This window comes from Bombina bombina, chromosome 1 (genome assembly GCF_027579735.1).
Source record: "Bombina bombina isolate aBomBom1 chromosome 1, aBomBom1.pri, whole genome shotgun sequence".
Classification (NCBI taxonomy): Eukaryota; Metazoa; Chordata; class Amphibia; order Anura; family Bombinatoridae; genus Bombina; species Bombina bombina.
The window spans coordinates 171,145,301-171,173,020 of record NC_069499.1 but is presented as its reverse complement, the minus strand read 5'-3'; the positions used below and the strand labels follow the sequence as shown (position 1 = coordinate 171,173,020).

Here is a 27,720-nt window from a genome sequence, read left to right as displayed (position 1 = left end):
ATGCTCCCCCAAATGAGCCACTCCGTGGATCAGGGATGAGGACGATCCGGATTCCGCTGATGGAAGCGCGAGATGAGTCTGGGGGCAGAAATATTAACAGCTGGCTCCCAAGAGTCATGTTCTGAAGTGTAGCCTTTCCAACTTATCAGATACTGTAAGTTACCCCGGTACATTCTAGAGTCAAGTATGGATTTAACCTCATATTCAATGTTGGGATCAATGGAAACAGGAGGTATACATTGGCGTGAAGTGGCATCTCATACAGATCGGTAGGGTTTCAGTAGGGAAACATGGAAGGTAGGGTGTATTTTCAGAGTGCTGGGTAACTGTAAACGAACTGCATTCTCATTTATGATTTTGATTATCTGAAATGGACCAATGAATAATGGTGAAAGTTTCTTGCTAGGAGTATTGAGATGCAAGTTTTTGGTTGACAGCCAGACTAGATCTCCAAGGGAGTAATGTGGTGGAGCCATCCTTCTTAAGTCGTAATAATGTTTCTGTTTGGTTTTAGCTTGTTCAATAGCGGTGCTGACTTTTGCAAAATTGGAAGTGATGGAACTTGTTAGATCACCGATATATGGTAGTGAACTGATTTGGGGTAGTAGTTGAAATGTTGGATGGAATCCATAGTTAATGAAGAATGGAGTCTGGTTGGTTGTGGAATGTACTGTGTTGTTGAAGGTAAATTCGGCATAGGGCAGGTGTTGAGACCAAGAGTGTTGGTCGGAATGACAGTAAGACCTTAGGAATTGTTCGATGCTTTGATTAGACCTTTCAGTCTGACCATTAGTCTGAGGGTGATAAGAGGTTGAAAGTCTTTTGTCAATACTGAAAATCTTGCAAAATTCTGTCCAGAGAGAACTAGTAAATTGCGAGCCATGGTCTGTTAAGATCCGTCGAGGGAGACCATGAAGTCTGAAGACGTGTAGTAGAAGCAGATGTATAGTTTCGGCAGCAGTAGGTAGCTTGTGGTAGGGTATGAGATGTATCATCTTACTGAACAAGTCAACCACGACAAGGATAGTAGTATTATTGGAGGATCTGGGGAGATCAACGACATAATCCAAGGCTATGTCTGCCCAAGGTCGTGTTGGAGTGGGTAAAGGCATGAGTAACCCATAGGGCCTATGTTTCGATCTTTTAGTGGTAGCGCACACTGAACAGGTGTTAATGTACTTCGTTATGTCGGTATTCATATCAGGCCACCAATAGCTCCTTTTAATTAGCTCCTGTGTCTTGTGGATTCCGGTGTGTCCAGCGAATAAGGATTCATGAGCGGAATGTAATAACAGATCTCTGATAGAAGGGGGTACATATAACTTCTCATCAAAGTAATAAAGGGAATCCTGTTTCATTTGTAACTGTTGAAGAGGCTTAGTTTGATCTTTATGTTGTTCGTCTCTTAGGAATGGAATAGAATCAATGAGAAACAATAGGTATTTGTTCTCTGGAATTACAGATTCTTTTGGAAGAGAGAGATCCGAAGGAGTAGGCAGGCGTGACAGAGCATCTGCCTTCTTGTTCTTAGTAGCTGGTCTGTAAGTGATAAGGAAATCAAATCTGGAGAAATATAGATTCCAACGAACATGTCGTGCAGTGAGGGTTTTCGTACATTTTAGGTACTGTAAATTCCTATGATCAGTATACACTATGGTTGGATATGTCACTCCCTCAAGGAGATGACGCCACTGTTCAAAAGCAACCTTGATAGCCAGTAACTCTTTATCACCCACAGGGTAGTGTAACTCAGGAGCCGTCAAACATCTTGAATAAAAAGCTACGGGAAGTAGAGGTTTCTTTAGGTGTTCTCTTTGTGAAAGAACAGCTCCAATAGCGTAATCGGAGGCATCGACCTCCAATACGTATTGGAGTTGGTTATTTGGGTAGCGTAATATAGGTGCAGAGGTGAATTTTTGTTTTAGGAGATCGAAAGCCTTTTGGGAGTCAGCAGTCCAGAGGAACTTAATGTTTGATTTTGTGAGGTTGGTAAGTGGTTTGGCAATTGCTGCGAAATTGTTTATAAATTTTCGGTAAAAATTTGCAAAGCCTAGAAAGCTTTGTACCTGTTTCTTATTACTTGGCTCTGGCCACTGTCGAATGGTAGTGATTTTAGAGTCGTCCATCTGTATGCCAAATTCCGAAATCTGATAACCAAGAAAGGTGATCTGTTTTGTATGAAATATACATTTTTCGGCTTTAGCATATAAAGAATGAGAGCGTAAGCGTGATAATACCTGTCTGACGTGTTTTGTGTGTTCTTCTAGTGTTTTTGAATAGATCAAAATATCGTCAAGATAGATCACAATATAGGTGTCAAGAATATCTTTAAAGATATCGTTAATAAAGTGTTGGAAGGTTGCCGGGGCGTTGCAGAGACCGAATGGCATGACGGTGTATTCGTACAAGCCATAGCGAGTACGGAACGCCGTCAGCCATTCGTCTCCAGCCCTCATACGAACGAGATTATACGCACCTCGCAGGTCAAGTTTAGTGAAGACCTTGGCACCTTCCATACGCTCAATTAGCTCTGGGATAAGGGGCAAAGGATACCGGTTTTTAACAGTAACCTTGTTCAGCTGCCGGTAGTCCACTATGGGTCTTAAACTGCCATCTTTATTTTTTACAAAAAACATACCGGCAGCAGCGGGGGAAGTAGATGGTCTGATGAATATATGATTTTAAGTGTTCCAGTTCAGGTTTAGACAACGGGAACACATGACCGCAGGGTATGACTGCACCTGGAAGTAAATCAATAGGGCAGTCATAGATACGATGCGGCGGTAGGTTTTGGGATTCTTTTTTACTGAAAACATCTATAAAGTCGGCATAGACATTAGGTATCTCTATATCAGTAGAGATTTGAGGTGGTTGTAAAAGCAGAGTAGGGTAGCAAGTGGATAAGCAGTAATCAGAATTAAGCTGTACAGTGAGATTGGACCATGATATCAGAGGGTTATGTAATTTTAACCATTGTAGGCCTAGAATAAGAGGGTAGACGGGGGATGTAATCACATCAAAGGAAATGTACTCCCTATGGTGGTCTGGTGTGGATAGGAGTAGTGGTATTGTTTCGTAAATTACCGGTCCAGAGGACAAAACCTCCCCATCAATTCCCCTTAAAGGTACAGGAGCCTTTTTTTTTATAAGTGGAATTTTATTTTTTGTGGCAAAACACACATCAATGTAAGAGGCAGAAGCACCAGAGTCAATTATCCCTGAAACGGTCACTCGAAGTTGATCCCACTGCAAGAGAAGGCATAAGTTACAGTAGTTTGCAGAGTTTGATACAGCGTTTAAGGAATAAAAAGGATGGGAGCTCTTACCCTTATTCTGTTTTTGGAGAATGGGACAGGCTTTGACAGTATGCTCTTCTGATGCACAGTACATGCATAAATTCTGGGAGCGCCTTCTTAACTTTTCTTGGTTGCTTAAAGGGCCTTTAAGAAAACCAATTTCCATAAGTTCAGTGGTGTTTTTAACATGAGAGTGTGTAGGTAAAGTAGGGTTTTGTTTCTTATGTGTTGACTCATGATAAACTTTCTCGTGTTGTCTCTCCCTAAGCCTTCTGTCAATACTGATACTGAGATTAATTAGTTCCTCCAAAGTGTGAGGGATTTCAATGCGAGAGAGTTCGTCTTTAATAGATTCTGACAAACCCAATCTAAACTGTTTTTTTAGCGACAAATTATTCCATTGGGTGTCAGTAGCTAGCCTCTTAAAGTCTGCAATATAATCTTCTACATCCCTTCTTTTCTGCTTAAGAGAGCGCATTGCAGTCTCAGCGGTTAGTTGTTTGTAAGGGTCATCATAAAGCTGACCAAGGGTAGAAAAGAAGGAATCTAGAGAGTTAAGTATATCATTGTTTGTCTCCAGAAAGGAATTAGCCCAGCTTCTGGGTTCTGCTCTTAAATAGGAAATGTTAGTCATCACCTTAACTCTGTCAGTGGGATATGTGTATGGTTTTAGTGCAAACAGCAAAAGGCAGGAGTTTTTAAAGTCTCTAAATTGTTTTCTGTCCCCTGACAATATATCTGGGAGACTAACTTGTGGTTCCTGAAAACGAGTTCTACTATCTACAAAGTCTTTAATATAAGTTTTCAGTCCCTGGTTTTCTTGTTTGAGGGTATTGAGGCCATCAGTTAAAGCATCCACTTTTTGAGAGAGAGTTTGTATCTGATTAGTCATCTCAGCTGGATCCATGTTATATGGCTTGTTATTCTGTAATGTCAAAGATACTATGTTGTAGTATGCAATAATTTAAATGAATCACAACTGCTGAGAGTATAGGAATTGTAGCAAGGTTTAAACTGGATAATAACATGAATTACTAAAAGAAGTAATGTCAGAATCCGAGTATAAACTTAGCAATTTGGTATGGGGATAAATAGCATTAGATATTTCTATAGCTGTCTCGTAAATGAATACTGGAGGAACAACAGAAAAACCGTGTCTATAACCAGAGAAAAAATGAAACAGTGTTAACACAACAAAAATAGCTACTATGTCAAAAATAGACCTCACCCACAATATATCAGAAAATATGAGTAAATTTGGGTAGGAGATATTGTATCAAAGATAGCAGCTTGTAAAAAGGCAGGTGGTTACTGAATTGTACCTGGAAGGTAAACAAAGTTTTAGAGAATTGTAGAGAAATCTCACAGCTTGAAGCGGAGAGGCGGTTGCAGCGCTGGTGCCGAACAGGTTGGCGTGTGACGTCACAGCTCCACGATGCAGAGCGGAAGAATCAGCTGGATGGAGCAAGCTGACAGCAACGGCTGGACAAAGAATCAATCCGGTATCAAGAGGGGTAGGCTGATTTCAGCAGGAGGAGTTGGTGAATCCAGAAAGGTAGATATTTGGTTGAAATCCCAAGAGGTAACAAAATACTAGAGCTCTGTTTGAATCACACTATGGTTAGTGGAAAACAATAACAAGCAAAGTGGAGAGGGGGGAGGAGGCTTAAATAGCATAGCAGGTGAATTGATCAGACAATTAAAGGCATATTCTCAGTAAAAGTAACAGGTTGTTGTTAGGCAATATGTAATCGTGACATTGAGCTTGCATTCTATTGGCTGATTGGAATAGCCAATTGAATGCGAGCTCAATCCTATTGGCTGATTGGATCAGACAATAGGATTAAAGCTCAATCGTATTGGCTGATTGCAACAGCCAATAGGATTTTTTCAACCTTAATTCCGATTGGCTGATAGAATTCTATCAGCCAATCGAAATCTAAGTGACGCCATCTTTGATGACGTCATTTAAAGGAACCTTCATTGTTGAAGAAGACGTCGATTGAAGAGGATGCTCCGCGCCGGAAGTCTTGAAGATGGAGCCGCTCCGTGCCGGATGGATGAAGATAGAAGATGCCGTCTGGATGAAGACTTCTGCCCGCTTGGATGAAGACTTCTGCCGGCTTCAATGAGGACTTCTGCCGCTTCGTTGAGGATGGATGTCGGGTCTTCAGAAACTGTAAGTTGATCTTCAGGGGTTAGTGTTAGGTTTTTTAAGGGTTTATTGGGCGGGTTTTATTTTTAGATTAGGGTTTGGGCAAGGAAAAAGAGCTAAATGCCCTTTTAAGGGCAATGCCCATACAAATGCCCTTTTCATGGCAATGGGGAGCTTAGGTTTTTTAGATTAGGTTTTTATTTGAGGGGTTGGTTGTGTGGGAGGTGGGTTTTAGTGTTGGAGGGGTATTTGTATTTTTTTACAGATAAAAGAGCTGATTTCTTTGGGGCAATGTCCCGCAAAAGGCCCTTTAAAGGGCAATTGGTAGTTTATTGTAGGCTAGGGTTTTTTTTATTTTGGGGGGGCTTTTTTATTTCCATAGGGCTCTTAGATTAGGTGTAATTAGTTTAAATATTTGATAAATTATTTTTTATTTTGTGTAACAGTGTTTATTTTTTTGTAACTTAGTGTTTGTTATTTTGTGTAACTTAGTTGTTAGTTTTTTGTAACTTAGTGTTTGTTATTTTGTGTAACTTAGTTGTTAGTTTTTTGTAACTTAGTAATTTTTAATAGTAGATTAAAATTATTTGAAGAGGGTTAGGTTTTTAAATATGTAATATAGTTAATTTAATTTGTAGTTTAATGTAATTTTAGTTTAAAAGTTAGGGTAGATTAATTAATAGTTTAATATAGTTTAATGTAATCTTAGTATAACAGTTAGTGTAGGTTAATTATTAGTTTAATATAGTTTAATTTAAATCTAAAGGTAAGTTTAAATTTATTATAAGATAGGGATAAGTTAATATTTAATGTAAAGTTAAGGGGTTGTTAGGTTTAGGGGTTAATAGGTTAATTTAGTTTATGCGATGTGGGGGGCTGGCGTTTAAGGGGTTAATAGGTTTAGTAAGTGGTACTGATGTGGGAGGCCAGGGGTTTAGGGGTTAATAACTTTATTTAGTTGTGGTGGGCTCCGGGAGCGGCGGGATAGGGGTTAATACTTTGATGTAAGTTGATTAGGCAGATTAGGGGTTAATAAGTATAATGTAGGTGGTGGCAGTGTAGGGGGCGGCAGATTAGGCGTGTTTAGACTCGGGGGTTTATGTTAGGATGTTAGCTGTAAACATAACTTTTATTCTCCCATAGAAATCAATGGGATATCTGGCCGCATCGAACATAAGCTTTCACTGCTTTCAGACTCCCATTGATTCCTATGGCATCCACCACCTCCAGGGCGGCGGATTGAAAAGCAGGTACGCTGGGCCGGAATAGTGGCGAGCGTACCTTGTAGATATTTGATAACTAGCAAAAGTAATCAGATAGTGCCGAATTTGCATTCGGAACATCTGTAATGATGTAAGCATCGATCTGTGGCGGACTGAGACCGGCGGATCTTATGTTACGTCACAGATTTCAACTTTTGCCAGTCTGTAGGCTTTGATAAATGAGGTGAATCAAGCTCGCCACAATTACGCTGCAGAATTCCAGTGTACAGTATTTGTGGTTGACAGCTTGATAAATAGGCCTCTATGTCACAAAAGGTTAGCACCAAATATTTTTCATTTAAAATAATTTGAGTACAAAAGTATTGTATACTCATATGATCATAGAAGATGTAATGTCCTGACAACAGGGGTACAACAGAACTCTACACAAAAATGCAGTATAACAATAGCAGTGTTTATTATGAACTTAAAGCAGTAATCAATTTATAAGCTAGGTGATGATTAAACAATTAATGTTACTTATATTCAGATTCTGAATAAGGCATTAATATCAGCATACAAGAGTAGGCAGAATAACGGCTATGACCAGATACAGCATCACCACGCAGCAGATGTGACAAATGTTTCTCTCTCAGATGTTGTCTAGAATTGGACTGTAGATAAGAACCAAAATGCCCATGAAGTCTACTTACTGTTTTCTTAGGATAGCTTTATGCACGTCCCAAGCATTTTTTTAATTATTTTACAGTCCCTGTTGTTACCACCTCTTTTAGAAGTTTATTCTTTTATGTAAAAAAAATGCTTCCTCACATTTTACCTGAATCTGCTACCCTCTAACTTAAAGGGACACTAAACCCCAAAAAATTATTTCATGATTCAGGTAGAGAATACAATTTTAAATAACTTTCCAAATGACTTCTATTATCTAATTTGCTTAATTCTTTAGATATCCTTTGTTGAAGAAATAGCAATGCACATGGGTGAGCCAATCACACGAGGCATTTATGTGCATCTACCAATCAGCAGCTACTGAGCATATCTAGATATGCTTTTCAGCAAAGAATATCAAGATAGTGAAGCAAATTAGATAATGGAAGTAAATTAAAAAGTTGTTTAAAATTGCTTGCTCTTTCTAAATCATGAAGGGAAAAATGTGGGTTTCATGTCCCTTTAAGATTGTCACCCCTTGTTTTGGTATTTCTTGTTTTTTTTTTGCAGCAAATGGTTTAGCTTCCACTTTATTAAGTCCCTTCATATATTTGAAGGTTTCTATTATGTCACCTATTTAGACTATAGATCATTTTAGTAGCCCTCCTTTGGACAGTTTCTACTTTATTTATATCCATGTGGTCTCCAGAACTGTACAGAATATTCCAGATGAGGCGTTACTAGCAATCTGTAAAGTGGCATAAGAACACTGCTATTTCTGCTACTAATACCTTTCCTAATGCAACCAAGTTTTCAACTGGCTGCACTGCTGCATTGTCTACCAAATTCTAAATAATCTGAAATAATAATTCCCAAGTCCCGTTAAACTTTAGTTACAGTTATTAATGTACCATTGAGACTATAACAGGCATAACAGGGTTTTTGGATCCTATATGCATAATTTTGCTCTTCGTAATATAACATTTTAGATCCCATTTGCCCAGTCCTGCAGTTTTTTTAATATCACTGCTCATTGGATCCATTCCTCCTGGAACATCAACTCTGTTACAAATTGTTGTCTTATCAGCAAACAAGCAAACCTCCCCCTGGATCCCACTTCCAATATCACTAATGAACATGTTAAACAAGACAGGCACAAGAACTGACCCTTGGGAAACACCACGAGTAACTGACTCCGCACTTTAATAGACTCATTAATTGAAACCCTCTGCTTACTATCCTTAACCCAGCACTATACCCAGCACTTTACCCACTTAACAACACTGATAATGTATTGATATGAAAAGCCTCTTAAGTCAATCAAATACCCATATTTTAATTTACAATTGAATTAAAAGTAGTACACAATGGGCTCCATGTACGAAGCAGCGAAAGCTGCTCCGGAGCCTTTGCGGGGCAGGTTCGCATATGCGAGCCTGCTTCCCGCAATGTAAGAAGCAGCGGTCATTAGACCGCTGCTTCCTACACCCTACGCCACCTCTTAGGTGGCGAAGCAAAATCACTGAGAGCACACTCGCTCTCAGTGATTGACAGCCCCTTCAGTCGCGTGATTGGTCGCGCGACTGAAGGGCCGGGCATTACACACTCCACTGAGTGTGTAATGATACATACGGGCAAGCGGATCAATAGATCCGCTGCCCGTGTGTAGCGGAGGCGGGCAGACAGCTTCGCGAGTTAAGAAGCTGTCCGCCCGCCTCTTAGTACATGGAGCCCAATGTATGTAAAGTCCATATTTGTAATATAGTATAATGATAAAATAGAATTTTGTGCATAAATATGAATTCTTTTTTCTGTTTTTACTCTATGATATGTTTTGTTTTATCTCAGAAAAGTAAAAATCCATTTTTTGTTTGTTTTTTAGCCTTCAAAAGGTAATACAGACAAGGAGACAGAAGAGGAGAAGCAATTTAGAAACATTTTCCAACAAATTGCAGGCGATGTGAGTTTTCAGAAACAAAGTTTGAATGTTATATTTCAAAGAGTTAAAATCATCTATAGATTTTAGAGAGTTCTTAAACTATGGATTATTGTGGTATAATGATTTAGCAGGAATTCTTCTGAAACCATTTCTTATCCATTGATGTATATGCTGTAATCAGTAAAATAGATATGATCTTTATATAGCATATTATTGTTAATATGCATTATCAATATTAGTTTTACAAACCCTAGCATGCTCTGAAGCACTGGGTACAATGATAACATCCATTTATCAAACTGTTGGTGGACAATTTTTCAAGGTAAAAAATAAAACCTATCTGCCCACTTTCCAGTCTGGCAATGAGCATCCGAGGAACCACATTTAACATTGCACAAGCAAATATTTTTTATATCCCTGCCCCCTTGGTCTTTCACAACCAATGAGAGAAGGACTTTCCAATCACTGATTCATCTTGGATGATTTACCACCACATTTTCAGCAAACTTAAAGGGACACTAAACCCAATTTTATTTTCTTTCGTGATTCAGATAGAATATGCAATTGTAAGCAAGTTTCTAATGTCCTTCTATTATCATGTTTTCTTCATTCTCTTGCTATCTTTATTTGAAAAGCAGGAATGTAAAGCTTATGATCTGGCACATTTTTGGTTCAGCACCAAATAAGCAAGTGATATCCTGGGTGCTGAACGTAAAATGAGCAGGCTCCTAAGCTTTACATTCTTGCTTTTCATTAAAGATAGTAAGGGAATGAAGAAAGATTGATAATAGAAGTAAATTAGAAAGTTGCTTAAAATTGCATTTTCTATCTGAATAGCAAAAGAAAATGTGGGTTTAGTATCCCTTTAAGTTACCTTCTAACCGTGTGTGATGAGCTGAAAGCATTAACTAATTTGTGTCAAGTAACACAGATAAAGTAATGGCATCAATGTTTAAATAGAGGGTGATAAAGTTTATTATTTTTATACAACCAGTTCATAAAATTAAACATATTAATTGATAATACCTTTATCTTGGTACTACACTTTTTCTGTAATTTCAAAGTTTTTCTAATGACTGGCATACTGACCTCAATAATTTTGTAGCATTCTTCTAAATAGTGGGACTTTTTCTAAAATAGTTCTATAACTACTACTAATAATCACCTAAATTACGCGTTTTGCGTTGTGGCTTTTAACGCTGAAAAAATGGCAATTTCAGTGTAAAAGCAGGAACAGATATTATGAGTCATGTCTGTATAGATATAACGCAAGCATTTTAGCCTGTATCGCAACGTCAATTCCGCACTCAAAAAAATGACGTTTTTCCATGGGATTTCCATATCACCGGTATTACAGGTTGTGCAGTGATGCTAAAATGCTTGCATTACAGCCTATACCGATGCGATCCATATCGTCAGCTGAGAGCAGTAGTTATGGATTTTGTCTAACTAAAATGTCAGCCTGTTTAAATCAGCCAATAGGATTTCAGTAGCTCTTATCCTACTGGCTGTTTTGAACAGCCAATAGGATTTCAGAAGCTCTCATTCTATTGGCTGATTTGAATTTGAATAAATCAAATCAGCCAATACCAATGCAAGGTACGCCATTTTTAAACGGCTACCTTGCATTCAACTTCAGTGTAGGGCGGCGACCATATGAAGAGGACGCTCCGCGCTGGATGTCTTTGGCTTCCAGGATGGCTCCGCTACGCGCCGCCGGGATGAAGATAGAATATGCCCCTAGGATGGATGAAGACTTTGCCGTCTGGATGGAGATAGATGTCCGCACTTCAGAAACCCGTGAACAGATCTTCTGGGGTTAGTGTTAGGCTTTTTTTAAAAAAATTTGGGGTGTTTTTTTTTTTTAGATTAGGGCTTTGGGCAGTGAAAAAAAGCTGAATGCCCATTTAAGGGCAATGCCCATACAAATGCCCCTTTAGGGGCAATGGGTAGCTTAGGGTTTTCTTAGAGTTAGGTTTTATATTTAGGGGGTTGGTTGGGTGGTGGGTTTTACTGTTGGGGGGACTTTGTATTTTTTTTTTACAGGTAAAAGAGCTGTTTAACTTAGGGTAATGCCCTATAAAATGCCCTTTAAAGGGCTATTGGTAGTTTATTGTAGGCTAGGGGGTGTTTTTATTTTGGGGGGCTTTTTATTTTTATAGGGCTATTAGATTAGATGTAATTGGTTTTATTTTTGATAATTTTGTTTATTTTTTTGCAATCTTAGTGATTTTTATTTTTCATGATTTTAGTGTTATTTTTGGTAAACTTAGATTTTTTTTTCTTAGTGTAATTTAGATATTTTAATTGGTAGTATATTTTATTTTATTAGATTAGTTATGTTAGATTAATTTATAGTTTAATGTTAAGTATATTTTTATTTCACAGGTAAGTTTTTATTTATTTAAATAGAGTTATATTGTCATTTTAATTTAAAGTTAGGGGGGTGTTAGACTTAGGGGTTAATAGTTTAATTTAGTGTTTTGCGATGTGGGGGTTAATAGTTTTGTTTAGTGGCAGCGATGTGGGAGGCCGGATGTTTAAGGGTTAATATCTTTATTATAGTGGCGGTGATGTCGGGAGTGGCGGATTAGGGGTTAATAGCTTTTATTCGTGTTGGCGATGTTGGGGACGGCAGATTAGGGGTTAATAACTTTTTTTAGGTGGCGGCGATGTCGTGGGCGGAATATTAGGGATGTTTAGACTTGGGGTTTATGTTAGGGTGTTAGGTTTAAACATAACTTTCTTTTCCCCATCGACATCAATGGTTTTCAGTTACAGCGATCAGCATTCCGCGATAACAGGTGTTAGTTTTTTTTCTAACACCTCCCCATTGATGTCTATGGGGGGAAAGCGTGCACGAGCACGTCAAAGCAGCCCTTGGCTTTTGTTCGGTATGGAGCTTAACACAACTTTTTAGAAACTCGTAATAGCAGCGCTATGGAGGGTGAAATAAAGCAACTTTTGTTCCATTCGTTTCGCACCCTGTTTAGCGCAAAACTTGTAATCTAGGTGAATGTTATTATAAGTAGCTGATTATAAATAAATGAGGAAACTGAATGTACTTACCAGTCACACAGAATGAAGCAAAATGGATAATAAAAATATGTAATGAGATTATATGTTCTTAAAGGGACACTGTACCCAAAAAATTTATTTCGTGATTGAGATTGAGCATGACATTTTAAGCAACTTTCTAATTTACTCCTATTATCACATTTTCTTCATTCTCTTGGTATCTTTATTTGAAATGCAGGAATGTAAGTTTAGATGCCGGCCCATTTTTGGTGAACAACCTGGGTTGTCCTTGCTGATTGGTGGATAAATTCATCCACCAATAAAAAAGTGCTGTCCAGAGTACTGAAACCAAAAAAAAGCTTAGATGCCTTCCTTTTCAAATAATGATAGCAAGAGAACGAAGAAAAATTGATAATAGGAGTAAATTATTAAGTTGCTTAAAATTGCATGCTCTTTCTGAATTACAAAAGAAAAAATTTGGGTTCAGTGTCCCTTTAAGAATGGATTTTATTTGTTTAACTTGTTTATTAAATATTTACTTCTTTTAATTAGGATATGGAAATCAGTGCTGACGAACTCCGAGGTGTCCTGAACAAGGTTGTTAATAAACGTGAGTAATTCTGTCACAGTATACTCAAGTAAAACTATTTTGCGTAATAGATTCCTTAAATAGCCCAACTATTTAGCAAATAGTAAAATATGAAAAAGTATATATAGCGATGCCAGATAGTCAAATTGATATAACGTCAGGTGGAGGTACAGAGGAAGAATGCCAGATATGCTGGGTGAGACTTAAAAGGACGCATTTAAGAGATAATGTACACATAAGAAAAACCTCCCTAATACATATGAGGGTTAACATGCAATTACAAGGAATTAACCCATCGCTAACCACCACCGCTAGCTCTGCTACCAACACTGTAGGAAGGCACAACAGCCAATTACCCAGCTCAGTGTGTTGCAAGCAGGAATCAGCATACGGTGTGAGCAGGGATAAGACCAATGCAGACTATGGGGCCCATGTATCAAGCTCCGAATGGAGCTTGTGGGCCTGTGTTTCTGGCGAGTCTTCAGACTCGCCAGAAACAGCAGTTATGAAGCAGCGGTCTAAAGACCGCTGCTCCATAACCCTGTCCGCCTGCTCTGAGCAGGAGGACAGGAATCGCCGGAAATCAACCCGATTGAGTGCAATCAAGTTGATTGACACCCCCCTGCTGGCGGCCCATTTGCCGCGAATCTGCAGTGGGCGGCGTTGCACCAGCAGCTCTTGTGAGCTGCTGGTTCAATGCTGAAAATGGAGAGCGTTTTGCTCTCCGCATTCAGCGAGGTCTTGCGGACCTGATCCACACTGTCGGATCAGGTTCGCAAGACCTTTGATAAAAAGACCCCCATATATCTGCATGTATCGTATGCATCCAGTCTTCACTCACCCGGTTGTTAGGCAGTTCAAAAACTCATTGTTGCTGTCGGATAGCCAGCCGATTGTGTCCGTGATATATGCATTTTGAAAATAGCTCCAAACTCGCCGTCTCAATAGACTCTCACAGAACTTGCTGCCACGCGACCTCCAACAGCCAATAGGGAATCACTCCAATCCAGAACCTGACGTAATCAGCTCATCATACACTAAGGAGAAGCAATGTATCCACAGGCAATGGGAGTCTTCAGAAAAGGAGTGGATACCCCACTATCCACAATATATGAGCAATAACAAAAGTTCGGGTAGAAACCGCAAGGTAAAAGTAAAAAGTATTCTTTAATCATTCATCATGGTAAAAGAATCACAGTAACAAGTAAGTAATCCTGCAGCTAGTAAAAGACTTTTACTAGCTGCAGGATTACTCCTCACGTGTTCCTGTGATACTTTTACCATGATAAACAAATAAAGAATACTTTTTACTTTTACCTTGAGGCTTCTACCGGAACTTTTGTTATTTAGCAAATAGTTTTTCAGCAGCATCTTAATTTTCTTGTTCATTTCTTAAACACAGATTTATTTGTCAAGAGTTATAAAGAGCATTTTCCTTGTTCCAATAGATAAGAACCTGAAGACGGAAGGATTCACTCTGGAATCTTGCCGCAGTATGATTGCACTCATGGATGTATCCTTACTAAATTTGTTATTTTATATTATTTAATATTTTTTTTTTGTTCACAACATAGATCTAACCTATTTATGATGTCACATAAATTGGGACTGCATAGATTAATTTAGAAGACCACATCCTTTATTTGATTCCGAATTAGGGGCTTAAGAGTTTTGCAACCTAAATATCTGTCACAAACACAATAGAACTGTACACCCTGAATAGGACACAGAGACTGAGGTATGAAAAAGATAAAGTCAACCAAAAACAGACATTCAGTAGACAAAAGCAGGATACAAAGGGAAGCCAAAAGGTCAAACAAGACAATCAATCACCCAATTTTGCAGCCGAAAGACAAAGAGATAGAGACTGAGGTATGATGTTATAGACCTGACCCAAGACTCTGAATACTGTCCAGACCTTTGAATGCAGTTCCTAGAACTAGTTGTAAGGAAAATATAAGAAGAACATAGTACTTCACTTATCAGCAGTAGAGAGGATACAGCAGACTTCAGCAGTAGACTAAGCAGAGTAGGCAATGCTAAAATCAGGATATAAAAAAGAATATGAAGCACTATTTGAGCTAAAGTGTGGTCCTATATGCAAATATGGATTTAAAAAGACTAATTTATTATATATGGCCTATAAAAACAATAATATAAAAACAATTAATAAAAAACAATTAAAACAAAAATGCGCAAATTGGATATAGTGCTGCACTATCTACAAAAAATATAGAATCAACAGTCAGTCCAGAAAAAAACGTGTCCATATAAATAATTAGTGATCCAAAGAAATCATTGATGTGATGTCAAAGAAAAGAAGGTGTCCTTATAAAAAAATTGATGAATCCCAAAAAGGAAATCCACTAAATTTAAAAAATAATAAGTTAAAAATATATAAAAAGTATATAAGAATGTGTGTATATCAAAAATTAAATCTAAACGCTCCCAAATGACAAAGGTGTCTGTGAAAAAATTATATATATATATATACATACGCTGTATCCAAAAAAAAACTATAAGTTAAAAAAATAACTACATATTGCAATATTGCCAAATAGTTTGTGCAAAGTACTTATATAATAAGGCTTAATGGACTGTTAAAATACGTTATCATGAAATCCAAAACTGCTGTATAGTCAATGTCTACGCTTTTCAGCCTTTTCAGGCTTTTCTCAAGGTTTAATATCGGCTCATTTGGGTCTGGCATAAATAGGGCAAAGTGTGCAATCAGGTAACAATTGATTTGGTAAGGTGCCAAAATAAAAAACTAACCGTTATCTCATGTTAGTCCTTAATTACGTAATTTCCAGTTGGAAAAGGTGTGTAATTTCTGGTTATCGTCTGTACTCCATCTTATGTAATGGTATATATTACCTAGTTTACCGTATTTAACTATGAAATTATAGGTGATCTGTGTTTTAACAAAAGAAAATAAGACAATTTTAAATACGGCTTGGGTTTCCATTTATTTTTATGTATTTTTTAATTTAATTTTATTTTTTAAATAATTTTTATTGAGGTGAAACAACATACAATCAGTGTATGACATTTCTCCAGCTTATCGTGTAACAAAATGCGCAAATACAGGGAGTGCAGAATTATTAGGCAAGTTGTATTTTTGAGGATTAATTTTATTATTGAACAACAACCATGTTCTCAATGAACCCAAAAAACTCATTAATATCAAAGCTGAATAGTTTTGGAAGTAGTTTTTAGTTTGTTTTTAGTTATAGCTATTTTAGGGGGATATCTGTGTGTGAAGGTGACTATTACTGTGCATAATTATTAGGCAACTTAACAAAAAACAAATATATACCCATTTCAATTATTTATTTTACCAGTGAAACCAATATAACATCTCAACATTCACAAATATACATTTCTGACATTCAAAAGCAAAACAAAAACAAATCAGTGACCAATATAGCCACCTTTCTTTGCAAGGACACTCAAAAGCCTGTCATCCATGGATTCTGTCAGTGTTTTGATCTGTTCACCATCAACATTGCGTGCAGCAGCAACCACAGCCTCCCAGACACTGTTCAGAGAGGTGTACTGTTTTCCCTTCTTGTAAATCTCACATTTGATGATGGACCACAGGTTCTCAATGGGGTTCAGATCAGGTGAACAAGGAGGCCATGTCATTAGATTTTCTTCTTTTATACCCTTTCTTGCCAGCCACGCTGTGGAGTACTTGGACGCGTGTGATGGAGCATTGTCCTGCATGAAAATCATGTTTTTCTTGAAGGATGCAGACTTCTTCCTGTACCACTGCTTGAAGAAGGTGTCTTCCAGAAACTGGCAGTAGGACTGGGAGTTGAGCTTGACTCCATCCTCAACCCGAAAAGGCCCCACAAGCTCATCTTTGATGATACCAGCCCAAACCAGTACTCCACCTCCACCTTGCTGGCGTCTGAGTCGGACTGGAGCTCTCTGCCCTTTACCAATCCAGCCACGGGCCCATCAAGACTCTCATTTCATCAGTCCATAAAACCTTAGAAAAATCAGTCTTGAGATATTTCTTGGCCCAGTCTTGACGTTTCAGCTTGTGTGTCTTGTTCAGTGGTGGTCGTCTTTCAGCCTTTCTTACCTTGGCCATGTCTCTGAGTATTGCAAACCTTGTGCTTTTGGGCACTCCAGTGATGTTGCAGCTCTGAAATATGGCCAAACTGGTGGCAAGTGGCATCTTGGCAGCTGCACGCTTGACTTTTCTCAGTTCATGGGCAGTTATTTTGCGCCTTGGTTTTTCCACACGCTTCTTGCGACCCTGTTGTCTATTTTGAATGAAACGCTTGATTGTTCGATGATCACGCTTCAGAAGCTTTGCAATTTTAAGAGTGCTGCATCCCTCTGCAAGATATCTCACTATTTTTTACTTTTCTGAGCCTGTCAAGTCCTTCTTTTGACCCATTTTGCCAAAGGAAAGGAAGTTGCCTAATAATTATGCACACCTGATATAGGGTGTTGATGTCATTAGACCACACCCCTTCTCATTACAGAGATGCACATCACCTAATATGCTTAATTGGTAGTATGCTTTCGAGCCTATACAGCTTGGAGTAAGACAACATGCATAAAGAGGATGATGTGGTCAAAATACTCATTTGCCTAATAATTCTGCACTCCCTGTATTACAAAATAACATACATACTGTAAAATATGGCGTCCCATAAACACTATCACAGAGTAATTTACAATACTAGAGAGAAGGATTATCTCAAAGTGTATAGGTTCACATGGAAAGATAAGCCAATTATCTGGCACATCATTTTTTAGTTTTTTACTTATAGAGATGGTTATATAGCCCCTTATAATTAGGCAACTGATACAGTTTTATCCCCAAGTGGAAAGCTAGAGTCTCTCATGGACCCATATCTATTATTTTGACTGAGGGGGATTTTAGGGGGGATAGGCAAACAAAGAATATAGGATTTCCAAGGATATATTTTCCTGTGTTTAACAAATAAGGAAGGTATGGGGGAGGGAAGCTGGTGAATATGTGCTGTAGCAGCCCATGTGACTATGAACAACGTAACTATAGCCAGGGTATGGGGGGAATGAGTTGGCACTACCAAATGCGAACATCAAATATCACATATAAATAATAGCCATTTAGGCTCTGACTATAAATTAATTACTTTTACCATTAATATATCACAATTTAGGCATAGCCAGATAGCTAACACTTTGAGGAAGCATAGGGATAAATAGGGTTAACAAAGATGGGATCTCTGCCCGTAAGAGCATAAGGGAACTAGTAAAATTTAAACCCGATATATATGTGTAAATATGTACTCAATAATAGAAATTATTTTATCTTATCCTAACAGTATAATATAGGATAATTACAGATTTAACTTCCCTACATACATTGCTACCATAGTTTATATATAATAGAATAATATGGTAGCTAAGAGATTTTAATATTTGCTTTAATGAGTCAAGTCTACCAGTTGTCAGTATAATCAATTACTTATGCCCATTATTGAATAAAGGAACTGGGATAGTTTAAAATGCATGTAATGTACACTCAACAATAGACCCTACGCCAAGAAACATAGTGACCTGAGAAGACCTCCCTAAAATATGGCAATTAGGCAATAATGGTCTGAAAAGTAAAGTTTGGTTGCATTGTGCAATACAATTATTGTAGACAACCTGTTATATATGTAAAATGAATCAAGACTACCAAACTATGTACAATTCAATGCCAACCTGAAGTAGTATTTGCTATGGACACAATCAAGGTAATAGCATAGTTTACCCTAGGAATAAACCTGTAACTCAGATGAGACTGTATATGGGGTCAGGGATGAGTATATAGTTTAAGAACACATAAGTACCTAAGTCCTATTTAGATGCAGAGGCCATAGTCTAGTGACCACCACAATCATTTTAAATCTACAAATGGTCTGAAAACTCTGCTACAACATAGCTTAAAAAAAAGAGCCCTGTTGGTTAACCTGTTATCTTCACTTATTAATCTGGCCACATAGTTTCTAGTATGAAGTAGAGGGAAACAAAGATCGTTCACAAAAATAGATTGTGCAACCAGTTATCATATACAAAGAGCAAAAAACATTGGAGTAACCATCACACAATACACTGCAGTTGCTTAGAAGTAAGAGCACTGAATGCAAAAATAAAGGAACAATTTGAAGCTCTTAACATTATTTAGAAAGCCAGGGTGACAACATTCTGAATTAAGGTCCTATATACCAACAATTAAACACAATTGGTCACACACAGTACATAATATCTATATGAACAAGTAAATAAACAATGTAACAGCTTTAGAATCTAAAAGTTCCTCTCAAAGGATAGAATCTATCACTATCATAAGTAGCCCGTTTCACAACATGCTATCCTCCATACAGGGCTGATTAGAGAGCCTGCCTATTTGCACGTATCCTTAGCGGGATTCAAAGTCCAGTAAAGTAAAGTGGTAGAGATAACATTATTATGTAGAGAGTAACGTATTGAACCAACATACATGTTGTTTATAAGCAGCCTGCCATGTAATGTAGGTAGACCAGCGTCACATCTATAATGGTATACATTAACCCACTCCTTCTTTACGGGGCTTTTGTGAAGCGTGTGTGGGTAAAATCACTACAGAGTATGTACAGTCAGCTGGATACAACAAGGCTGGTTTCCGAGGTTTGGCTAGGGAGCAACGCTGTCGAAAGGGGCTTGCTTGTAAAAGATACTCCCATAACTTTGGGGCTAGGCCCGTATGTCCTCCAAGCTTCTGGAATAGTCGCCCATCATTGTTTGCTTGGTTTCTCACAGGTTGCATCTACCCTTAGCTGAACATCTAAGGGGAGTCTCGCTGCCTCCCGATCTAGTGTCAGTGTGGCTAGCTACATTGGCTCTTCGCCCTCTCCTACCCGTGTTGCCGTAAGCTCCGGACATTAAAGGGGTTTGGCTGGCAGATGCTGACATATGTGTAGTTTCCCATTGCTGCTAGGTCCTTGTCCAAGACTGTCAGGAAGCCTCGATGGTATGTTCTGTGTAGCAGCATAATTCCACCATTGAATAGGGTAGCAGGGACATCAGAAGGCAATATAGGCTCTAGATCTTTGGATAATTTAACCTCTGCTACTGTCTCCTCCGCTGCTGCCCGGGTTCCATTAGTCTCAGCAGTCTGAAGCTGCACGGTAGATTCTTGAACCGGCTCCCATATCTGTGTCTCACGTCGTCCAGCTTCTATCACAGGGTCAGCAGCATGTACAGTAACTACTAAGATTAATCCACATTTCAGTTCCAGAAACTGGTTATGTATGGCATCTAGCAGTCTGCTCTTACAGCTAGTTAGTTCCATCATTATGTCTCCACAGGGCCAGATTTACATCTCAGGTGCCTGTAGGCACAAAGACCTGAAGTGCACCCCCACACCCCCCACCCCCCCAAAAAAAAGAGGAAAAAAATGAGGACTTTTTATTATTATTATTTAGGACAACTAAAAATAGGTAGTTGACAAAGTCACATGCCTCGGTTTCATTGCCATCCAAATAAATATCAGATCATCAATATACCTATAATATGATCTGATTTTATTGGCAAAATTGTTATTACCTCCATATATGGTGCTGAGTTCCCACCATCCCATTGTGAGATTGGCAAACGACGGGGCAAATTTTGCCCCCATTGCGGTGCCCCTTGTATCTAAAAATAAATATTAGATGTAAAATTACATTTTCCCTTTTATGGAGATACACAAATACACACACCAATTGCAATATTTGTTGTAATGGAAGCTACACCAAAAATCAATATTCACTTGACTCAAATGGCCATACAATTTCTATTATGTATAACAAAAACAAATCCTCTTAAACTTTTAATGCAAAATATTCTAAAGAAAACCCTATTTAAAGGGACATAAAATGTGACAGTTTGCTAGGGTATTTTATTATTGCACTAGTGCTTGCACAGAAGTGTGTTAGCCTCTTGCAAAAGAGTTAAACACATAGTCAATGTCAGTTCTGAGACAGCAATACACATTTGTGCAGACCCAGATGGGCTCATAGGACATGTTTATTGACAAGCCATTAGTGTATGGCTTTTCTGGAGATTACTTTGACTATGTGCTTAACATTTTGTTGGAGTTAAACACAGTTTTGTGTAAACAATAGTAATATTAAAACTAGCAGCATGCAAACTCATCAACAACCTTTGCAGTCAGTGGAAGAAAATATAAAATGTAGGTATTTTTTCCACTACATGAAAAAAATCTTGTGTACTCTGATATTTTTGGTACAAATACACACAGATGTTACATTTATTTTGCTCTGAAATATAAATATAATATGATGTTGCTCTAAAAAGGAATTCAATTTACCACAAAACACAAACATACCACACTTACTTAATAAAAAAACAGATTAACAATTTTTACTGTGATGTGTGTGTGTATGTATGTATATATATATATATATATATATATATATATATATATATATATATATATATACACATACATATACATACATACAAATATGACATGTGAATGGTTTACACATATACACATTTTACAGCCTTACAGTCTACAAACTTTGTTGTCAAAGTGCCCTAAAGGCTGTAAATCACAATTGGCAACTTGTAATAAAAAGCAGAGCAAAGCAGCACATAACCTCCTCACCTCCAATGTCTTTATAGAACAAAAACATAAATCCTGAAGCAGAATTTAACCCCCTGGCTATCAAAATGCACTACAGCACATTACAAGTAAATACACTGCAATCCTCTCTGGTAGCCAAGGGGTTAAAGTGCTCTGCTTGTTATGTTGTCATTCTAGGCAGCATTAGAAGCCTTGTCTAGTCCTAACCTGTTGTTCTGAAGCGTTCATTCCTTCAACAAAAAGTGTCTGCACCACATCAGCATGGAGCTTGGCTGTGTGAGGCAACAGAAGTACAGAAAATAAAAGTGAAACTAAACATGTCTGGCGAAAATGGGAGGGGTTTAGTTTTAATCTTTGCCCCTCTCTGCTTCATGGCTCCCTCAACTGCTGTAACATATTCCCAATGAAACACTCAACTCTGTAAGCACCTGGCAGCACAATACTTACTAAAATTAATGCCTTTTTTTTTATTACTGACAGGCAGGCACCCCTCACTGCAAGGCGCCTGTAGGCACATGTTTACTGTGCCTAATGGGAAATCCGGCTCTGTGTCTCCACATGGAGTGGAGAATGGCCGTTCCTCGGCAGACTCAGTGCAGTGCTTAAGTAGAACAATGTGTTTATCCTCTGTCGGCAATGTCGCTTACTCCCTGAGCTAAGCACTCCAGTACTATGGACTAGTAGATCCGTAAATTATCCAATTTAAACCGAGCTGAACGGTCAAATAAGTAGGTAATTGTAAAATATAGCCGGAGCTATAGTAATGTGCGACCGATTCAGCTCCGATGACAGCACCGCCCCCCGGGTTTCCATTTATTACGATAATATGTCTAAAAAAATAAACGAGTTAAAAAGAATATAGTAAGAAAGTAAAACTTCCACATTTAGTGTTATTCTAATAATAACACTATTAGATAAATAGCCGGAACTAAATTCTGTAAATAGAATCATTTATACTAACATAGACAAAAATATGTAAAATATATATCAATCTTTCGAAAAAATTAGGTCTCAACATTTCATATATTTTAGACTATTGTTACTATTAGGGCATTCTTTAAAGTGTTTATAAAGTGGGATATCATCTTTATTCCATTTTATCTGGAGAAGATGTTCACAAATTCTATCCCTCAGTTTTCTAGATGTTTGTCCTACATACTGAAGCCCACATCCACATGAGTCGGACAAATTATAGACCTCCAAACAATGATAATAGGAAAGAAAGTTTTAAAAGCAGACCGAATAGATTCACAACTTTGAGAGAGTGCAATGATGATAGAATAGAGGTGATAGAAGGGCCATCAAATGCAGGAGATAATTCACATATGGGTACCACCATTATCAGAGATTTTTTTTTTTAGGGTAAAGAGAAATCCTCACCCCAGGAAGAAAAACAGTTTGGAAAGAGGAAAAACACACTAAGCGATTTGGGAGAGTCTTTAATAAAAAGAAGACCAATAGAGGAAAAAGAGCAGGAGTTAGACTAACACGGAAAAAGAATAAACAGATCAGTCTAACACCTATAAATAACTCAGACACATGTCCTATGAAAATAAAAGTAATATTTAATTGAAGTGAATTTAACACACCAGGAAAACCAAGTATTAATAGTTTTTTATTCATTGTTTTGATTTTATAGACCATATATAATAAATTAGTCTTTTCAAATCCATATTTGCATATAGGACTACACTTTAGCTCAAAAAGCGCTTCCTATTCTTTTATGTATTGTAATTATCTGGATTCTGGTTAGGAGATCATATATTGGGAAGCTTGTGTGTAAACATTTGGCGCTCAATACTTTTATTTTGTAAATGCTAAAATCAGGTTCAGTTCCAGGAAAACAGTTTCCAGAAGCAGCTTATCATAGGTCAAAGCCAAAAGATAAAGTCAACCAAAAACAGACATTGGGGGATATTTATCAAAGGTCTGGCGGACTTAATCCGACAGTGCGGATCAGGTCCGCCAGACCTCGCTGAATGCGGAGAGCAATACGCTCTCCGTATTCAGCATTGCACCAGCAGCTCTTGTGAGCTGCTGGTGCAACGCCGCCCCCTGCAAATTTGCAGCCGCCAGCAGGGGGGTGTCAATCAACCCGATCGTACTCGATCGGATTGAATTGCAGTAATGTCTGTCCCCCTGCACAGAGCAGGCGGACAGGTTATGGAGCAGGAGTCTTTAGACCGCTGCTTCATAACTGCTGTTTCTGGCGAAACCACAAACACGGACCCTCAAGCTCCATCCAGAGCTTGATAAATGGGCTCCATTGAGTAGACAAAAGCAGGATACAAAGGCAAGCCAAAAGATCAATCAAAAAGCACACCCAATTTTGCAGTCGAAAGACAAACAATACACAGGCTAAATGGAAGTTGCCCTGTTGAAATTTAAAGCACAAACCGTGCCAAAAAGCCGCCACTCTGGTGACACAACAATAAGGCCCAAAAAAATGACATTAGTGCCGCTAGAAGCATGCATGTATGTTGAAAGGTTTAGCATAGGACTTATCTGCATATTCTAGGGGAGATGTGTGCAAAAGAAAAGTTATCACAGAGCATCTGATGACTTATCTTAATAGCACGTGGTACTTAGTGTTACAAAATGTAATGCAATAGTGGTTTACAACAGAATAAAGTATAATGAACTATGTGTGATTAATAAGTTAGTCCATGTTGTTATTTGCACTTTTTCAATAGTTTTTGAAAAGAATAAACCTATATCCTTAACTTACACTGATCACAGACTGATGGCTGTGGAAGACTAAACCTACAGGAATTCTATCATCTCTGGGAAAAGATTAAGCAGTGGCAGGTACTAACCAATCTATCCAAAAGCAATGCATATGAGAGAGAGGAGAGAGATTAGAGCGATGAGATAAAAGGGGAGAGAGAGGAAAAGAGAGAGAAAAGGAAGAGAGAGAGAGGCTGATGACCAAAAACTCACTGGCATGAAGAGGAATCACACAAAATCTTTGGGGTCTTTTCTTGAGCATTAAATTGTAATATATTTGTCTCTCCTTCACATCCACAACTCTGCATAGTGAGATAAGCAGCTAAAACTTGGCTTTTTAAAGCTGTTTGAGGGATTCTGCAGTGCTTATGAGACTTCTTAGATAATCTTACTAGACCAGCGAGCTTTCTATAATGAGAGAGGAAATTGGCAAATTATCATATCATAAAAAATATGAATATATACTGTATGTGTAATTGTTCATACCAGCCAAAGCTTGCATTTTTATTCTCTATAAATTCTTCTAGGCAATCTTTGTGAAATATGATGCGGATCAGTCAGGCACCATCAATAGCTATGAGATGCGTAATGCTGTTAATGAAGCAGGTAAGGTTTATTATGCAACATTTATGAAATAAAGGGTTAGTGTTATGGAATAAAAAGGCACTAAAACCCCAGAATGTACTATCACACATTACTGGCAGAATATATGTTTATAAATAATATCCTTTTAAATACATACATATCAGAAGGATGAGTAACTTATAAGGTCACAAGTGTGGAGGATAGTGGAAAAACATAATTTATGTAAGAACTTACCTGATAAATTCATTTCTTTCATATTGGCAAGAGTCCATGAGCTAGTGACTTATGGGATATACATTCCTACCAGGAGGGGCAAAGTTTCCCAAACCTCAAAATGCCTATAAATACACCCCCTCACCACACCCACAATTCAGTTTAATGAATAGCCAAGTAGTGGGGTGACAGAAAAAGGAGTAAAAAGCATCAAAAAAGTAAATGGAAATATAATTGTGCTTTATACAAAAAAAGTAACCACCATAAAAAAGTTGGGTCTCATGGACTCTTGACAATATGAAATGAATTTATCAGGTAAGTTCTTACATAAATTATGTTTTCTTTCATGTAATTGGCAAGAGTCCATAAGCTAGTGACATATGGGATAGTAATACCCAAGATGTGGTACTCCACAGAAGAGTCAATAGAGAGGGAGGGATACAAATAAAAACAGCCATTTTCCACTGAAAAAATTAAATACACATACAAAAAAATAAGTTTTTCTCATAATTAAAGGGACAGTTCACCCGAAAATGTTCTCCCCTTTAAATTATTCCCAATGATCCTTTTAACCTGCTAGAGTGTATTAAATTGGTTACTCCTTTACTCCTATTTCAGCATTTGAAACAGCTGATTTAGCCTGTGGTATCGCCACCTATACTGAACAAATTAATACTGGAGTATAGGCTATTCAATAGCCTAAGTATACACAGCCAGTAGAAGAGATTACACTCTCAGTGGGATGCAGGATAGTTAAGTAATAAAATTATCATTTTCCATTGTTCTCTCTATGTATTGAGTTTTGGTGTTACAGCCAAATAAAAGATAAGGAAGCAAGTCTGTTTACACAAACTTAGAACATACTGAGATCTGATATCACCTTTAAGTTCAGCCCATTGTAATAGGCTGTGGTTTCAAAGCACAAAATCAGCTACTTCATATACACAAATAAGCATGACAATTGAATTTCTCAAATATTTTATACTCTGCAGTTGGTATAAAAAGTCATTTAAAATACATTAATGGAAAAACTATTTTACAGTGTTCTGTCCCATTAAAAAGAAAAAACTTAAAACATAAGCAGAGGAATCAAACTAAAACAGCTGCCTGAAGAACTTTTCTACCAAAAACTGCTTCTGAAGAGGCAAATACATCAAAATGTTAGAATTTAGTAATGTATGCAAAGAAGACCAAGTTGCTGCTTTGCAAATCTGATCAACTGAAGCTTAATTCTTAAAAGCCCACTAAGTGGAAACTGATCTAGTAGAATGAGCTGTGATTCTCTGAGACAGGGCCTGACCCAACTCCAAATAAGCCTGATGAATAAAAAGCTTTAACCAGGATGCCAAGGAAATGACAGAAGCTTTTTGACCTTTCCTAGAACCAGAAAAGACAACAAATAGAGTAGAAGTCTTCCTGAAATCTTTAGTAGCTTCAATATAATAATTCAAAGCTCTTTCAACATCCAGAGAATATAAGGATTTCTCCAAAGAATTCTTAGGATTAGGACACAAAGAGGGAACAACAATTTCCCTAGTAATGTTGTTAGAATTCACAACTTTAGGTAAAAATTTAAATGAAGTCCACAAAACTGAATTATCCTGATGGAAAATCAGAAAAGGAGACTCACAAGAAAGAGCAGATAATTCAGAAACTCTTCTAGCAGAAGAGATAGCCAAAAGGAACAACACTTTCCAAGAAAGTAGTTTAATATCCAAAGAATGCATAGGCTCAAAAGGAGGAGCCTGTAAAGCCTTCAAAAACAAATTAAGACTCCAAGGAGGAGAGATTGATTTAATGACAGGCTTGATATGAACCAAAGCCTGCACAAAACGGTGAATATCAGGAACCTTAGCAATCTTTCTGTGAAATAAAACAGAAAGAGCATAGATTTGTCCCTTTAAGGAACTTGCAGACAAACCTTTATCCAAACAATCCTGAAGAAACTGTAAAATTCTAGGAATTCTAAAAGAATACCAGGAGAATTTATAAAAAGAACACCATGACAAATAAGTCTTCCAAACCAGATAATAAATCTTCCTAGATACAGATTTACGAGCCTGTAACATAGTATCAATCACAGAGTCAGAGAAACCTCTATGACTAAGTGTTCAATTTCCATGCCTTCAAATTTAATGATTTGAGATCCTGATAGAAAAACGGTCCTTTAGACAGAAGGTCTGGTCTTAAAGGGAGTGGCCAAGGTTGGCAACTGGACATCCGGACAAGATCTGCATACCAGAACCTGTGAGGCCATGCTGGTGCTACCAGAAACACAAACGAGTGTTCCATGATGATCTTGGAGATCACTCTTGGAAGAAGAACTAGAGGCTGGAAGATATAAGCAGGTTGGTAAAACCAAGGAACTGCTAACGCATCCACCGACTCTGCCTGAGGATCCCTGGACCTGGACAAGTACCTGGGAAGTTTCTTGTTTAGATGGGAAGCCATCAGATTTCTTTCTGGAAGACCCCAAATCTGAACAATCTGAAAAAAACACATCTGGATAGAGAGACCACTCCCCCGGATGTAAAGTCTGATGGCTGAGATAATCCACTTCCCAATTGTCTACACCTGGGCTATGTACCACAGAAATTAGACAAAAGCTGGATTCCGCACAAGAAAGTATCTGAGAAACTTCTTTCATAGCTAGAGGACTGTGAGTCCCACCCTGATGATTGATATATGCCACAGTTGTGAT

General features: G+C 37.9%; 1 protein-coding gene across 1 annotated transcript in view; it reads left to right on the top strand.

Moving 5' to 3' along the window:
* CAPN3 (calpain 3) overlaps positions 1-27,720 on the top strand; it is a 337,900-nt gene that overhangs the window by 269,324 nt on the left and 40,856 nt on the right. The window contains exons 17-21 of the mRNA XM_053697721.1: positions 9,205-9,282; positions 12,832-12,889; positions 14,317-14,381; positions 24,234-24,302; positions 24,749-24,827. Coding sequence (XP_053553696.1) covers positions 9,205-9,282; positions 12,832-12,889; positions 14,317-14,381; positions 24,234-24,302; positions 24,749-24,827 — 349 coding nt within the window. The remainder of the gene's footprint in view (positions 1-9,204; positions 9,283-12,831; positions 12,890-14,316; positions 14,382-24,233; positions 24,303-24,748; positions 24,828-27,720) is intronic.